The 16,685-nt window shown below is 42.7% G+C and overlaps 1 protein-coding gene across 3 annotated transcripts in view; it reads left to right on the forward strand.

Moving 5' to 3' along the window:
- kcnd2 (potassium voltage-gated channel, Shal-related subfamily, member 2) overlaps positions 1-16,685 on the forward strand; it is a 76,008-nt gene that overhangs the window by 47,461 nt on the left and 11,862 nt on the right. For 2 of the 3 annotated variants that reach the window (XM_086072757.1, XM_086072754.1), the window contains 3 exons: positions 12,478-12,640; positions 14,277-14,375; positions 15,311-15,409. In XM_086072757.1, coding sequence (XP_085928883.1) covers positions 12,478-12,640; positions 14,277-14,375; positions 15,311-15,409 — 361 coding nt within the window. The remainder of the gene's footprint in view (positions 1-12,477; positions 12,641-14,276; positions 14,376-15,310; positions 15,410-16,685) is intronic. The other variant, XM_086072756.1, reaches the window with a different exon arrangement.

The raw sequence follows: 16,685 nt of genomic DNA on the forward strand, positions 1-16,685 counted from the left end.
TAGCAGACCAATAGTATCAGGCAAGCGTGGGTTTTTTTTTCATCCAATTTGCTTTTTTACTATTTTGAGAATGGCAGTTAAAAAACAACAATTTTTTTTTTTTAAAAAGTTAAGAGAGGTGACAGTGAAAGCTCGGCTTCCCGTACTGTAAAAGCGATCCACATTGGAAGTGTCAACACTGCTAAGCTGCTTGATGGTGATCTATGTCAACTGGCACATGAGAGGACGAGACATCAGGAATTTGGATTCCGCCACCAGAACCTCAAACCGGGCTGCACTCGAGGAAAACGAGTGGTCCCGTCCTCTTGCCAATCCTCAAACATCTAAAGAGCTCATTTGTCTGCAGTGGAGCAAATGGACACGATCATGGTCATGTTTTTTTTGCTTTTTTTTTTTTTTTTTTATACAACTGGCATCCATCCCAGCTGAAGAATTTAATTATATCTGAAGTCTGAGCATAAAGACGTGCCCTGTCTCTGAAAGGAGAAATAAACAAATGACGTATCTGTACAGTCATACAGATCGCTTTTTTTTTTTTTTTTTTCTCTCTCTCTCTCCTCTCGCTTCCCACTAACCAGATGGCAGTCAGATTTCAGACACAGGCTTCTGGAAGACAAACAAGCAACAAGATTGCTTTTTTAGGAAGGGGGGATTGGTTTAACTAGATGTCAAATTATATGCCTTTTCTCACACACACACACACACACAAACACACACTCATGCTCACACACGTCAAGTGTGTGTGTGTGTGTCCAGGATTGTTGGGTTTCGGCACTTAAAAAAAAAAAAAAAAAAAAAAAGTAAAATGTCGTATGATACAACAGAGCTTTAAAAACAAACAAAATCAACACGATGTTACAAAAGTATGCTAATATACGCTTTCTAGTGCAATTTCTGCAGAAATTGTGTGGGCTGAATGCTAAACGCTGAATTCTTATGAAGAAAATTGAAAGCTAAATGATGTGGAAATATACAAAGTATTAATAGTGAAACAATTTGACAATGCATTATGTATTTTTATATGTATGTCTTCAATACTGCGTTTGAACTAAAGAGTTGTTCGAACCCAGGTCTTCCGGTATGGGAGGCAATTGCTCGAACCACTGTGCCATTGCTGCCGCAGAAGAAAATGAAAGAGAGAATAAAGAACTGCAGCCCAGTCGTTGCCATGGTAACCCTAGCTGTCTAACCAGCTGTATAAAATGCTAGCAAGTTAGCAGGCGTGTGCGTCAAGACTACTTCATACTTTTTTTTACTTTCTTTTTAAAAAAAAAAAAAATAATAATAATAATAATAATAATAAAAATAAAATAAAAAAAGACTACTTCATACTTTTTTTTCTTTCTTTTTTTTTAATTAAAAAAAAAATAATAATAAATAATAATACAAATAAAAAAAAAAAAGACTACTTCATACAATTCAAGGATGTAACCGTTTCAAAATGTAACCACTCAGTTTGGTTCGATCATTGGGATTATGATTCGAATCGATATGGTACGGCTGTAGCTTTTGTCATGTTTATTAATATAAAACATGTACAAGCCCAAACTAAATTCAAAGGAACAATAAATCATCATCAACCGTTTTATATCTGGTGTACATCCCTCAGAAGAGGCCATTTGTCGGGTTACGATTCCATTTGGTTTGTCAAATCAGTTTCTGCTACACCCCCTGCTAGTTAGCCATCTCGCTAATTCCTTTGCTAACGCTGTCATTATCGCTCTTTCTGGTCATCTCACTTTCTATATTTAGCTATCCCGCTATTTAGCTCTCTCTTTTGCTATCACTCTTTGTATCGTGTTCTCTATCTCTCCTCTCTCTCGATCTATCTCTCCCTCTCCTCTCTCTCTCTCTCTCCCTTTCCCTCTCCCCCTCCCCTCTTTCTATCTAGAGCATCTATCTATAATGTGAATATAAACAATATGTAATATTGCTCGGCAGCCCTTAATTATGGAGCGGGGCGGCTAATTCCTGGTTCCATGAGAATGATTTCAAATGTCAGGATCAGATTGATGAGATGATACATTAGCATTTTGAGGTTGAGGAAATGGCAAAAAAAACAGAATACAAAACTGTAGGATGACATTTTTGTTGGTTGGTCTGTCCGCGTGTTTGTTCATGCAGAATATTACGAAAGGCGGGTGTGAAGGCTTCCTTTTGTGACTCAAATGGCAAACAGCGGAAATAAATTCCTCATCTGCATTTTCATCCGGATTTGCATTCAAATGCAAAAGGATTCCCGCTCGGCTCGTCTGTCAGGTTACGTGCTTTTTGCCTAATCCTGCTAACGAACAAACCAAGAAAATACGTCTCGCGCATTGCGGTGGTAATTATTCCATACTTTGTGTTATAAGAAGTCAGCGCAAGAGATTACGCTGCTCTCGAACTGAAGGAGAAAAACCCTCCACAGATCACGTTTTCAAGACACTTTTCAAACGAGGCTTCAGATGGGCGGAAGCAGGGGAATTGACACTCCGTCATCCCAACACGCCTCGCCTTCCGCTGCGGGGTGGATAACGATCTGGCCATCCATCTTTTGCTGCCTCACCTCCGTGTCGGCGCAGGGTTGCCGACGTGGCTACCTGCTCGTCGGAGACAACGGGAACAAAGCTGGAACATGGTTTTAATCTCTCCTAGTTGTTCATTTCTGCCTGCCTGCCTGCCGCTTTGGTGGAGGAGGCAGAGATGGTGTAGCTCAGCTCTCTTCCCCTTATGAGCAATCCATCACCGCTAGTGCCTCTCTCCAGCGAGCTCTTTCCTTTCCTTTCTTTTTTTTTTTTTAAGCTCGCTGCGAGAACTGCAATGCATTCGATTCCACAGTTGAACGCTTGCTTTTGCATTTTCAGCAACACGTGTAAGAAGGACTGTTTAAGGAGGGGGGGGTTTTGGTTCACATTCACCGATTTTTAACATATGAAACTATCTTTAAAATCGGAGAGACCCCGCACATAACGAGAGGGGGAAAAAATCGTCATGTGTTCTTACTGCTCTTATAGTGTGTGCTGTACTGTGTAGATCACTGGTTCTCAAACCCGGTCCTCGAGTGCCGCCTGTTTTCCATGTTTGGGATGAAAAGTCTCTCTAAGTCTCTCTCTGCCACAGTTTGGCTTTAGCCCCAGGTGCTAGCTAGCTAGCTCCCTAGTTAGCTAACCATGGTACTCATTTACCTGCTATGAATCTAGCTAGCTAGCATCAATGGTGGCTAAAGCCAAACTGTGGCAGGGTTTTTACTTTCTGGACCTGGATTTGCCACCTCTGTTGGGGATGAAAAGTCTCTCTAAGTCTCTCTCAGTTTGTTTTTAGCCCCCAAGTGCTGGCAAGCTAGCTGCCTAGCTAGCTAACCATGGTGCTCGTTTACCTGCTAGGGAGCTAGCTAGCTAGCATCAATGGCTAAAGCCAAACTGTGGCAGGGTTTTTACTTTCTGGAGCTGGATTTGCCACCTCTGTTTTGGATGAAAAGTTTCTCTAAGTCTCTCTCAGTTTGTTTTTAGCCCCTAAGTGCTAGCAAGCTAGCTGCCTAGCTAGCTAACCATGGTGCTCGTTTACCTGCTAGGGAGCTCGCTAGCTAGCATCAATGGCTAAAGCCAAACTGTGGCAGGGTTTTTACTTTCTGGACCTGGATTTGCCACCTCTGTTGGGGATGAAAAGTTTCTCTAAGTCTCGCTCAGTTTGTTTTTAGCCCCTAAGTGCTAGCAAGCTAGCTGCCTAGCTAGCTAACCATGGTACTCATTTACCTGCTATGAATCTAGCTAGCTAGCATCAATGGCTAAAGCCAAACTGTGGCAGGGTTTTTACTTTCTGGACCTGGATTTGCCACCTCTGTTGGGGATGAAAAGTTTCTCTTAGTCTCGCTCAGTTTGTTTTTAGCCCCTAAGTGCTAGCAAGCTAGCTGCCTAGCTAGCTAACCATGGCGCTCGTTTACCTGCTAGGGAGCTAGCTAGCTAGCATCAATGGCTAAAGCCAAACTGTGGCAGGGTTTTTACTTTCTGGAGCTGGATTTGCCACCTCTGTTTGGGATGAAAAGTCTCTCTAAACACACGCCACACATCTGGACATCTGGCAAACGGGCCCTTGCTGACTTTGATGACAATGGAGTGAAAATGCTCAAATGTACCCAATTGCCAGTCTGTGTGTACCAGGAAGGCTCTTCGACTTAATAGCCTCTCTGGACTCCATAATTGACACCTGCTTTCAAGCTCCGTCTGTGATTACATAGTGAAATGGCGTGACCTGTAATGAACTGTAAAACTAATGGCATCTGTGAGGTGAGTCATTTTGAAAGCAAACTGTCGGACACGAAATCCCGTCAAGCGTGATATTGAAATGTCCACGTTTACATCTTTCCGCCCAAGCTCTGTAAAAGTAGGGGCCCCGCCTTGATGGACGCCCGAGTCCTAATGGTTGAAGAAGCAGACGGCCGCCGGCATTAGACACAAGTTCATTTGCGGGAGAGTCAACCTGCCGTGTCGCCATACGTTCAGATTTGCCCCGCCTCGCTTGAGACGCGCGGCTGTCACGGCAATGCTGAAGTCCTCCCCGCCTCGCGTCCGTCTTCCTCTCTGGAGCTAATGGTCTTCTCAGGTCATTTACGCATTTGGGTTTCCATCATTCATCTCACGCCACCTGCATTTATCCGCAGCGCGGGGTGCCCATATTGAGGGGGGGGGGGGGGGGCGAGGTAGGGGGGGGGGGGGGGAACACACCCCATTGAATCAGTCATTCAGCTCCTTTTTCAGCCTTGGTGTTTGCTTGCCAGCGGCCTCGTCTGCGGAGGGCTATTCAGCAACATGCGTCTTACGTGCCAATGATTTGTAGTCATTAGCAGCGAGGTCGGTCGGGCCTGCTTCTGTCAATTGCATCCGAGAAATCAAGCCTCGCTCCCTAATTGCGTCATGATGGTGAATGATAATCACCTCTCTGTGCGGCAGGACGAGTGTTTGCTTTGCTTTGCTCGTCGTGCTCTCATTGGTTGAACGCAGCCACCGGAGACGTGAAGAGAGAGCGATTATAAAAAGAGATTTAATTGGAATGTTACCTTGGAATTGAACTGGCAATGAACACTGCGGTGCGTTGCTGCAGCAGCAGTTCGGATCTGAAATGTAACCTCTCACCTCACAACACACGGAATAGAAATGCAGCTTGGCTTGCGAGTGCCACAACTTACAAATTTACACTCTAAAAACTGTTGGGTCAAAAGTAAGCCAAAAATGGATCGATCTACTTTATGAGTCATACTTTTGGGGTTGTTTTATACAAAATGACCAAAGTAAATGATCTGACCAATTCTTATGAGTTGTTTTACACTAAAAGAATAATTTCTTGACTCAAAGTTGGGTCAAATTGACCCAAGTAGAGGATCGGTCCATTTTTGACTCATAGTTGGGTTATTTTTTTACCCAACTGTTTTTAAGAGTGTACAGCGCTATAAGTGAGAAGACCGCCACAACAATTGCTCACATTTTCAGCTAAATTCAGACATGAAAATCAGCATTGAAACAACATAAATACAAATGCTAAATTAGTTAGCGATAGCAACTGAAACGAAAAAACAAAACAAAAAACACCACACTTGTATGTGTATTTTTTTGGGTTAGACACAGAATTTCTGAACGCCGGAATCTGGTGTTTTTAATGCTGGCACAAGACAAGGTTTTTGCTATGAATCATTTTTAGTAACCAACAACGTAAAAAAATTATCTTAAATAAGGCCATGGATGAGAAATTCTGCTGCTCTGAATGTGCTGCATCATTTATGTCGCTGGTCTGGTTTACGAAATGAGTCGAGATCTCCCATAGGAAATGAATGGGCCCATTCATTTTCAATGGCCGGGCGACCAGGGGCGCAATACCACCTGCCGCCATTAGGGGCGCTGTAGATAGGGGACCGAGTCCCCTAATTCGAGAGGTTTGCACCCAAACCTCTATATTCCTCCAAGATTTCAATCACGATCTCAACTTGCGTAAATATTGACGTAGTGGTTATCAACGGAGTTTGAAAGAAATAGCAAGACTACTTTTGGCAAAGTAAAGATATCACTTTTCAAATAGGGTGTAAAAGTAAAAAGTTGTCCGAAAAATAAACGCCGCGATACCTCATCTTAGGAGTTCTCCAACTTTTCAAGATATAAAACATTTGGTGGATTTTGGGAGGTCTAAGCGGAGGCTCTGAGGGGATCGAGTGGGTCCCTCTCTCTATTCCCACTAAGGGCTGCCATTTTTAAAACTTGTACTCTATGTTTCACACTTTGTATGCAGCTATGGTTGTTTTTAAAGTGCTCTGTAATAAAGTTGAGTTGATCAAAACTCTCATGCAAGGAGGCAGTTCAAATACAACCTGATGGCCGTTTGATTCTCAGTTTCTCTTTCGGCGAGGTCATATTATGTCTGCCTCGTGCAAGTGACCCCGCCCCCAACCACAAATATCTTGCTTTGTCTTACAGAAAAGTGATAATAATACAATATCAGAGAGAGGGGGGGGAGAGAGAGAGAGAGAGAGAGAGAGAGAGAGAGAAAAAGAGAGTGCAAAAGAGATAGAAGTAGAGCGAAAGAGAAGAAGCTTTAGAAAGGAAGAGCAAGATTGAGAGAGAGAGAGAGAGAGAGAGAGAGAGAGAGAGAGAGAGAGAGAGAGAGAGAGAGAGAGAGAGAGAGAGAGAAATAGAAAGTGCGAAAGAGGGAAAGTAGAGAGGGGGAGAGAGAGAGAGAGAAAAAAAAGAGAGTGCAAAAGAGATAGAAGTAGAGCGAAAGAGAAGAAGCTTTAGAGAGGAAGAGCAAGATTGAGAGAGAGAGAGAAATAGAAAGTGCGAAAGAGGGAAAGTAGAGAGGGGGAGAGAGAGAGAGAGAGAAAAGAGAGTGCAAAAGAGATAGAAGTAGAGCGAAAGAGAAGAAGCTTTAGAGAGGAAGAGCAAGATTGAGAGAGAGAGAGAGAGAGAGAGAAATAGAAAGTGCGAAAGAGGGAAAGTAGAGAGGGGGAGAGAGAGAGAGAGAGAGAGAAAAGAGAGTGCAAAAGAGATAGAAGTAGAGCGAAAGAGAAGAAGCTTTAGAGAGGAAGAGCAAGATTGAGAGAGAGAGAGAGAGAAATAGAAAGTGCGAAAGAGGGAAAGTAGAGAGGGGGAGAGAGAGAGAGAGAGAGAGAAAAAAGAGAGTGCAAAAGAGATAGAAGTAGAGCGAAAGAGAAGAAGCTTTAGAGAGGAAGAGCAAGATTGAGAGAGAGAGAGAGAGAGAGAGAGAGAAATAGAAAGTGCGAAAGAGGGAAAGTAGAGAGGGGGAGAGAGAGAGAGAGAGAGAGAGAGAGAGAGAGAGAGAGAGAGAGAGAGAGAAAAGAGAGTGCAAAAGAGATAGAAGTAGAGCGAAAGAGAAGAAGCTTTAGAGAGGAAGAGCAAGATTGAGAGAGAGAGAGAGAAATAGAAAGTGCGAAAGAGGGAAAGTAGAGAGGGGGAGAGAGAGAGAGAGAGAGAGAAAAAAGAGAGTGCAAAAGAGATAGAAGTAGAGCGAAAGAGAAGAAGCTTTAGAGAGGAAGAGCAAGATTGAGAGAGAGAGAGAGAGAGAGAGAGAGAGAGAGAGAGAGAGAGAGAGAGAGAGAGAGAGAAATAGAAAGTGCGAAAGAGGGAAAGTAGAGAGGGGGAGAGAGAGAGAGAGAGAGAGAGAGAGAAAAAAGAGAGTGCAAAAGAGATAGAAGTAGAGCGAAAGAGAAGAAGCTTTAGAGAGGAAGAGCAAGATTGAGAGAGAGAGAGAGAGAGAAATAGAAAGTGCGAAAGAGGGAAAAGTAGAGGGGGAGAGAGAGAGAAGAAGAGCGAGATTGAGAGAAATATAGAGCTACAGAGAGACATTGAGAAAGAGAGAGAAAGAGAGTGTGAAAGAGAGAGAGAGAGAGAGAGAATCTTCGAGATGTAGAGCAAGATTGAGAAAAACAGAGCTAAAGAGAAATAGTGAGAGAGAGAGAGCGATTGAGAGTGCGAAAGAGAGAGAGAAAAGTAGAGAGAGAAAGAAAGAGATTCCGAGCTCGAGGGAAATAGAGAAAGAGATAAAGGAACAAGGTGTACTTTCTTGTCCTCATGCTAAATCAAAAGAATTTAAGAGTTTCTAATGAACATAGAATGCATTGTTTTCTTGTTTTGTTTTCGATCTGAGTCACGCAAACTCATAAGTGAAATCTCTTGTCGTACAGTAATGAAGCAATTGTACTCTGTCCGTTCCCAACACCCGAAAACGCGAGCGCTAGCATGTATTGAAGAAGGAGCCGATGCGAGTGCTCAAGGTTCCCGCCCACATGCCAATAAAGCGGCTGTTATCTTAATGGAACACTCCAGATTGCTTGTCGACACATTCGCAAGCCTTCCTTAATGTGTACCTTAAGAAATAAATACGTCACCTGGCTGACCTTTGCAAGCTGGAAGCATGGATACTTTCCAAAGAGACTTTTTCTTTTTCCCCTCTGCAGCTCCGCCTTCATCACACGCTCGCATTTAAAAAATGTACGATCTGCTTGGTACGTACAAGCCAGAACCAAAACGGCAACACAGTCCCAACTTAAAAAGATGTCTCTTTTATGTTTTTTGGATTTGTTGGGGTCTGGATGTTTCTTGGGCTGGGGAGGAGTTCTGGTGGGGGGTGTCTGGTCGGTGCTGGATTTCACCTTCCTTGGTTTTCTTCGGTCCCCTCGGGTCTCCTGGTGTTCGGTTTAGGTGAACGGTATGAGATTTTTTTCTAATAGGTTTTCTGGTGAGCTAACAAATACACGCACGCACGCACGCACGCACATACACATACTCACCCACACACACAAAAAAAAAAAAAAAATATATATATATATATATATATATATATATATATATATATATATATATATTAAAAAAATAATAATAAAAAAAAAAGAGCAATGATGATGACATTTCCGAATGAACAATACTGAGCTCTTAGAAAGAAAAAAAAAGAAGAAAAAATAAATAAAATAAAAAAAAAATAAAAAAAGATGTCTCTTAGAAAAAAAAAAAAAAAAAGAAAGAAAAAAAAAAAAGATGTCTCCGGGGTTCGGCATCCCCGCCCGTTGCCGTTTGCTTTTTGCCTCAACCTCAAAATCGCAGCGCTCGCTGTATACGGGGGGGGGGTCACGGAGGACGCTTGGTCACGGCATGAAGGAATTAGCCGCAGCCGGCAGGTGCGCGCGTAATTACGAAAATGAAAGGAGCTTTAAGCAGAAAAATCACAATAGCACGTGGAAAGTAGGCCGTCGAGAAGAGACTTCACACAAGTCCTATTTATTCCTCACCCACTTCAAATGACTAACTTGACTTTTTTTGAAGCTTCTCCGAGGTCACTGAGACTATTTCAAGACTTATCAAAAAATAACATGAAACGACATGCAACAAAAACTCAGCCTTGGACTATTTGAAGGAGACATATTTGGATTTTTTTTTTTTGGGTCACAATTTAATACACTTCACAAGTTTAAATAAAAGCTCGCTGACATCCTTCGACAAAATACAGCAAGTTTGAAGATCTGCACATCACTTAATATCAACTTGTCACATTCTGGTTCAGTTTTGGGGGGGGGGGGCGGTTCTGTCTCTGTTTACAGGAGAAGAGTTCTATTTAAGGATCAAAACTCACTCAAGTAAATATGTTACAAGCTTTGTAGAATTTGTTTTTTGAAGCAGAAGTAGAAAAATGAGATTAATCGCGATTAATTACAGAAAATGATGCGAATAATTTGTTTTTAAAAAATATTGAATCGCTTGTCAGTAGGGGTGTAACAGTTTTTGTATTCGTCCCGAACCGTCTCAGCTCGGATGTCGCGGTTTGGTGCGTACACTCAAGACGACGAATACGCAACTTCATTGCAGTATCTGCACTCCAAACCAGGTGGCAGTAATGCGCCTAAATCAGTTTGCCAACCGACAGTATAAAATGTAAAAAAAATTCTAAAGGAAGAAAAAAACGTCATGACAACAAATGGACATGATAGTTTTTTTTCCCCCACATTCAATAAATGGTTATTTGCATGTGGGGTTGTTTACATATGTCAGTAATATTCACTTGCGCCGCTTTTTGCGTCTCCTGTCAAACAGATTTCATATAAGACTTATTCAACTTTTTTTTTCTTTTAGCAGAGGATTGATTACATCACTTGGAAAACAACCTTTGTTGAGCCCATTTTTTTTATATTAGAAAACCACAAACAAAAAAACGATGTATAATGAAATATAAAAGTACGGATACTAAAACAATTATCTTGACCAATGCAGTGCTGACCTGGCATATATAACATTTATTTTAAAATGCATGTATACACACTAACAATAACAATAATAATAATAAGATGGATGAACCTCCCATACCAAGTCTCTCTGACAATAAAGACAAGCTTTTTCTTTCTTTCTTTCTTTCTTTAGGGAAATTGTTTTAAAATAAAGCTTGAGTACTTTTATGTGCATCTGCATCTTATGCCAAGTTATCTCAGAAAGTTCTAAATGTCGCTATGTTTAACAAACTGTTACCTTCAGTACTGTCTGCTAAAATAAATGGGAAAAAAAAGAAAATTCCGCTTTTTGGACTTTTCGTTTTTCCTGTTATACCGAACTCGTACCTAACCGTGACCGAAAAACCGAGGTACGTACCGGACCGTGACACCCCTACAGATATTTTCACTCCGGGAGGCAGCTTATCATCTTCAAGCTGCCATATTACACTTTCTTCAGCAGACACAAATGTCCCACCTGCTTAAATGTTTCTCATATGTAGCATGACCGTAGATAAAAAAAATAAAAAAAAGAACAGAGTTGTGTGCAAAAACCATTAAATAATTAAACCTTGACGGATTCAGAGCAGCATCTAAATTGCCTGACCAGAAAATATCCTCTGGCAAAAAAAAACAAAAGCAGGCGTGTGTCTCTTTTTGTGATCACCTGATTAGTCTTCCAACACAAACACCACCACGATATTAGTAATCTGCGGCATCAATAACAAGTTTGATGTTGCGCCTGAAGCTTTTTGGCTTCATTAGCAAACAAACATACACTTTTCTTATTCTTATACTGAATATTATACACATGGCCGCGTTTAACGCAGCAGTCAACAAGGCCCTGCAGACTTTTTGCCAGGTGACAAAAACAACAACAAGATCTTCAGCAGAGTAATGCGCTTTGTCGTCAAGAGTGTGACAATTCAATGCACTAGTAGAGTGATTGCGTCTCACCACATATTACGTTCCCCTTCATTACGTGTAGATTTTAAACATAGAAGGGCCAAAACATGCCTTGTGAAAATTAAATTGCACAAAAAAAAAATACTAGCCACCACAGGGTGCTAGAACTGCACAAATGGAAATAAACCGGACTTTTTTTTTTAACAGATGTGCTGCTTTTAATATCGTGACACGACAACGACGATACATTGTGGCAGATTTAATATCGCAATATTGCCATTATCGTTACATATTGCAGTATAGTGTGTATTACAGTGTAGTAGTATATTCTATGTGGAGTAGTTGACACTATAATTGATTCAAAAAATATATTATATTCTGTTGACAACCGTACTCAAGGATTTATTTTTAATTTAAGTTTGTTGCGAAATATTTTTTCCAAAGTATATTGGTGTTGATTTGGTATTGTTTAAAGGGACATCCAGTGATTCCCAGCGCCAGCTAGTGGTGAAAGAATAGCATTAGAAGTACGCAGGAGCATGCACATCACGGTGGCTCAGAGGAACCACATTTCGCAAGCATACCACAAATTTGTATTTTGTGTGAACAAACTAGCATCTCGGCGACTTGGCAGCCGTTGTGAAGCCCGGCGAGCGACGCCGAAAGACCGAGCGAGCCGGAATTAGCCGGAGCAGCTAACAAGAGCGGCTAGCGTGCGTTAGTCGGAGCCATAGGCTGGAGTTGCTAACAAGAGCGGCTAGCGGGGAGGAGCTAGTAAACAAAAAAAAGCTAGTAAAAGCTTGCGAGAGCAAAGCAGAAAGTGACAAGTGACGAACAGCTGTGGAAGGTAAGCTGCGGTCAACCCGTCTGTTGATTCATGCCAAGGAAAGGCTACTAGTTTGCACTACTACACTTCTGAATCTGCTTCAAATCCTGTTCGTCAGCCAACACCCAGCGATTACTATTCATCGTTGGTCGTGGGGGGGGGAGGGATTCAGAGGAGGTTGCCGTTCGAGAAACTCCCGAAACTGGCCGCCCAGCCCGTCTCTCGAGGATCACATTTTTTTTCTGAGCTTTAATTGGCCGTGTTGCGCAATGTGCTCCGGAACATAACAGTGGGACGGAAGTCCAGACCGACTCGCTCAAATAAAAAGGAAGATAATAAAAGATTTCCTCCATTGTGTAATTTCACACTTGACGGGTGGGAAGATGCTCCAGGGACTCATCTATCAGCATCCGAGCAATTAAAAAGTCCATTTTCACAATGTTTTAAAAGTGTTCTTTTTGCGTTTTTGTTCTCAATGTGTGACTGTTTTGTTTTTGCGCCCGTCTCTCAGGTACGGCGACATGGTGCCAAAAACAATCGTGGGGAAGGTGTTCGGCTCCATCTGCTCGCTGAGCGGCGTGCTGGTCATCGCCCTTCCCGTGCCCGTCATCGTGTCGAACTTCAGCCGCATCTACCACCAAAGCCAGAGGGCGGAGAAGCGGCGAGCCCAAAGGGTACTAAATCCCCTTCTTCTCCCATATCTGTCTTTTTGCCCTTCTGCTCTTGCCTTATCCCCGCAAAACAGTGACAGAAAAAAAACAGTATCTGGCAGAATATTAATCTTGTATTGTGTTCCTGTTCGTGGTGCAACGGATCACAGAAGTCACAGTTCAGATCGGATGACGGATTTGAGCCACGGATCAGATCGTTTTTCGGGTCAGCAAAAAAAAAAAAAAGAAGATAAATACTATGTTCATTTATTTTGTAAAATGCTTTTCCCCATTAAATAAAAAAAAATCAATTCGAAAATGTCTAATATAGCCGTTTAGGATTTAGTGTCTTCATTTAGTTTGTAAAACGCTTTTTCCCATTAAATTAAATTTTTTAAATATTTAAAATGTCTAATATAGCCATTTAGGATTTAGGAACACAACATTAAGTGCAATATGAGGCAGAAACATTCTCATTTTATACATGGTCTATGTGTAAAATAACAAGGTAGCCTACTAAGGGCTTAAACTTGTGTTTCTACAATCTAAACGGCTATGATTGCCATTCTGAGTTGAATGTTTTTCTTTCTTTTTTTTAATTGGCAAAAGTGTTTATATAAAATAAATGAAGACAAAGTTCTATTCATCTTTTTTTTAATAATGAAAAGACCTCAAAGTGTAATTTAAGGCACATTCCCTTCCTTTAAACATGGAGAGTGAATTACAAAGTAGCCTTGGTTCAGAATATTAAAAAAAGAATTCAAGTAACCAGTTACCAGCTGTCAAACTCATTTACAACTACCAGCCAGGCACCCGTAGACAATGCTAACAGCTAGCTGCATGCTAGCCAGTAACCACTTACGTCGGAGACTTCTACTGCATCGTAATATGCCAGCGTAATGTCAATCAAAACTATGAACGTCTAAAAGGGAAGTCAAGCTAGCCATCATGCCACGACGTGGGCCACTTTCAAAGTAAATGTCTACTAAGGCTATTTGCATTGCCATCAATGTAAACAAACTTTATTTTGAAGTTAGCTGGAGGTAATGCTAACAGCTACCTGCATGCTAGCCAGTAGCCACTTACATTGGAGACTTCTGTCGTATCATATAATATGACAGCATGATTAATTAGCGGTTTCTTAGCGTCCTAAATTCGCGATTGAATACGAGTTTGGGATAGCGTTGCGTTGCCATCAATGTAAACAAACTTTATTTTGAAGTTAGCCTGAGCGTTATCGGCGTGTTACGTTAAGTATGTTTCAGCTTCCTTGACATGTCAGAATGGTGTCCACTGTGAATGCGCACTTTGCTGTTGTTTTTCCCCCCCCCGACCAACCAATCCGCGGCTCGTCGGCGATCCGAACCGCGGGGCCTAATCCGAACCGACCGCGGATCACTGCTGATCTGTTGCACCACTCGTTCCTGTGTATTGGCTGAGAGTTACATTTCAGTGGAAGCCACGATGATCTATAGAGCAATAATGTCAGGAGCTTTCCAATAGCAATGTTTGTATTTTCCCCCCACCTTGAAAGTGTTTGCTAAGGAAGAATTTGCTCATGGTAGATCTCAAGCATAGCCGCTCCTGGGGCTGCCAAGGGGAGACAGAGCCAATTAGTCAGACCGCGAAGGCTAAAACCGAGGTCTGTTTGTTCAAACAGAAAACTCGGCTCGCTAGAATCCGTGCTGCGAAGATGCGGGGCACTAATGCCTATATGCGCTACAAACAAAACGGGCTCCTGATCGACTCACTGGAGGAGGTAACGGGGGGGGGGGGGCAAGCGGCGGCTTGGGGGGGGGCCTCGCTGACGCTTGCATGCCGCTCGGCTCGGGGCAGGGCAACGGCGGGTCTGGGGGGTTGGGGGGTCATGCCACCACCGCACTCACAAGGGGGGGGTCTCTGCTGTCATCCCAGCGCTTCCGTGTGATCGTCCTCTCTCTCTCTCCTCTTGCATCGCACCTCTCGCACCTCTCGCCCTCTCGGCATTGACATGCTTGGTCAACAGTCTTTCTCTGTCCATGCAGCAGGCGGGCCGGGCAGGCACACTCCTCGCCTTGTGGCCGAGAACAGCCATTGCAGTCACACCGACTCATGAGCAAGCTCTGCATGTCTGTCCAACAGCGTTTGGAGGGGAAGGGGGGTTAGGACAGGGGGGGGTTAGGACAGGCTTCCTGGATAGTGGGTCTGCTGAGCCTGGCATCTCCTCTAAACTCTGTTTCTGATCCACTGTGTGTTATTTCTAGAACATTCCCCGGCTGTAAGCGCAGACTAACACCTTCCATCCCAGAGCCGTGCAGAGCTTCATCCAAAGTGTGTGTGTGTGGTGTCGTGGTGTTTGCTGGTTTTTCCGGTTCTGTGCTGTGTTTGGTGTTCGATCTGTGTCTCGGGCGCGCCACTGCCGTTGCACTGAATCGGCCATTTGGACTTTCGCACGGTCCTTTCTCCAGAAAAAAAAATACAAAAAAAAACAAAACCCCAATTGTGTTTTGTCACGCATCTCTGGAACATCCTCATGCTCGTAGTTGATTGGCTGCCGTGCTACAGATCAGCATTTGTGTCCTCTCCACTGCATCACAGAGCTCGCTGTTGCCTGACGCTGCATTGCATCAAACGATCAAAGCTGCTCCCGACGTCCCCGACCTGCTCATAGATATGCACCGTGTCTTGTTTCTTTCACTTTGTGTGTTCCAAAAGGCCTCCAAGGAGGCTGGACAAGCCCTGGTGGGGAAGGCCGCCAACCCTCCGTTCGAGAGCCAACACCATCACCTGCTGCACTGCCTGGAGAAGACCACGGTAAGGTCTCACGCTTTGTCCTTGCCGCAGGGCTTCTCCGTCACGCAGCTGACTTTCACAACTGTACACTGCATGCAGAATTACAGATACATATTTTGTCCATCTTTTTAATAATATTGTCCCAAGAATCCTCCAAAAAAGCGGAGATATAAATAGTATTCACTGACGTCAACGAGATCGTGAGTCGGCCCCCTTCGTGGTTGGTAAACTTCCCAGCGGACTCAGCTGTGTTTGTATTGAGTTTACGGCAAATGTTCTTTTGTTCTTGAGGAATGTCACCCCCAGCTTCCTCTCATGTTACTTATGTAAGCAAGATGTATTCGGAAGATTTAGCTCAACGCTCCTCGAAACGTTTGATTAGTGGAATCGATTGGATTACAAACATTCGCCGATGTTACTGCCCGGACTGGACTGAGGTAGGATGGCTCGATCCCAAAACACGAACATTCTTGCAACTTCTGTACTTTTGGCTTTTATTGGTTGCTATGTACATTTAGCATTTGTGAATTCGAGTTAAGGATCGCAATTGATTTTTTTTTAAACCAAGTTAGCTAATTTCCCGACCGTGCTAGCTACTAGCGCTAGCATGTTACAACAAAAACTACAACATTGTTGATTCATCACTTGTTTTCGTACACTTAACAACAATTTCAACTTTTGGGCTGCGAAATCTCAAAATCCAACATCTCGACCACCAGATCTATTTTTAGCCTCGCTTTGCGAAAATCCACATCCTGAGGATCAAGCATTTAAGTTAATTTGTTAAAATAAATATTTACTTGTACATTTATGTTTCCAGAATTATTATTTACACATTCATACTTTTTTTTTTGTACAAGTCGATAAGATGATGTGTCGAATCTGCTGCTCTCCGTCATTCACTCGCATTTACATAAAGTATGCTAGCTTCTGATTGGTTAGTGTTAGTCAGCTGATTGGGGATCAGGAAGTGTTGTCGCTCTAGCTGACAACAAGCATGACAAGAAAAGTTTAAATTAAGAATGCATCTGTGTCCATCTTGCCTTTTTATTTTACAAACAGTGTCCCATTAACCTCCAACGAATCTTCACATTACACTATAGCTATGCTACGTGTATTTCTCGTAAGTTTCTGAGTTTTCTTCTTGCAAATTTGTGACTTTACAAAGTGGCACATTTTTTTCTGGGAATATTGCCCACCACCTCTAAAAAATATATATATTTATGCGTGGCCCTAATACGCCGTCGGACAAACCCAAGCCGAATCACATGTAAGCGGGCGTCAACTGTTCTTCTTT

This window comes from Leptonotus elevatus, chromosome 4 (genome assembly GCF_054856555.1).
Source record: "Leptonotus elevatus isolate MCC_2025b chromosome 4, RoL_Lele_1.0, whole genome shotgun sequence".
In the NCBI taxonomy this organism is placed as follows: Eukaryota; Metazoa; Chordata; class Actinopteri; order Syngnathiformes; family Syngnathidae; genus Leptonotus; species Leptonotus elevatus.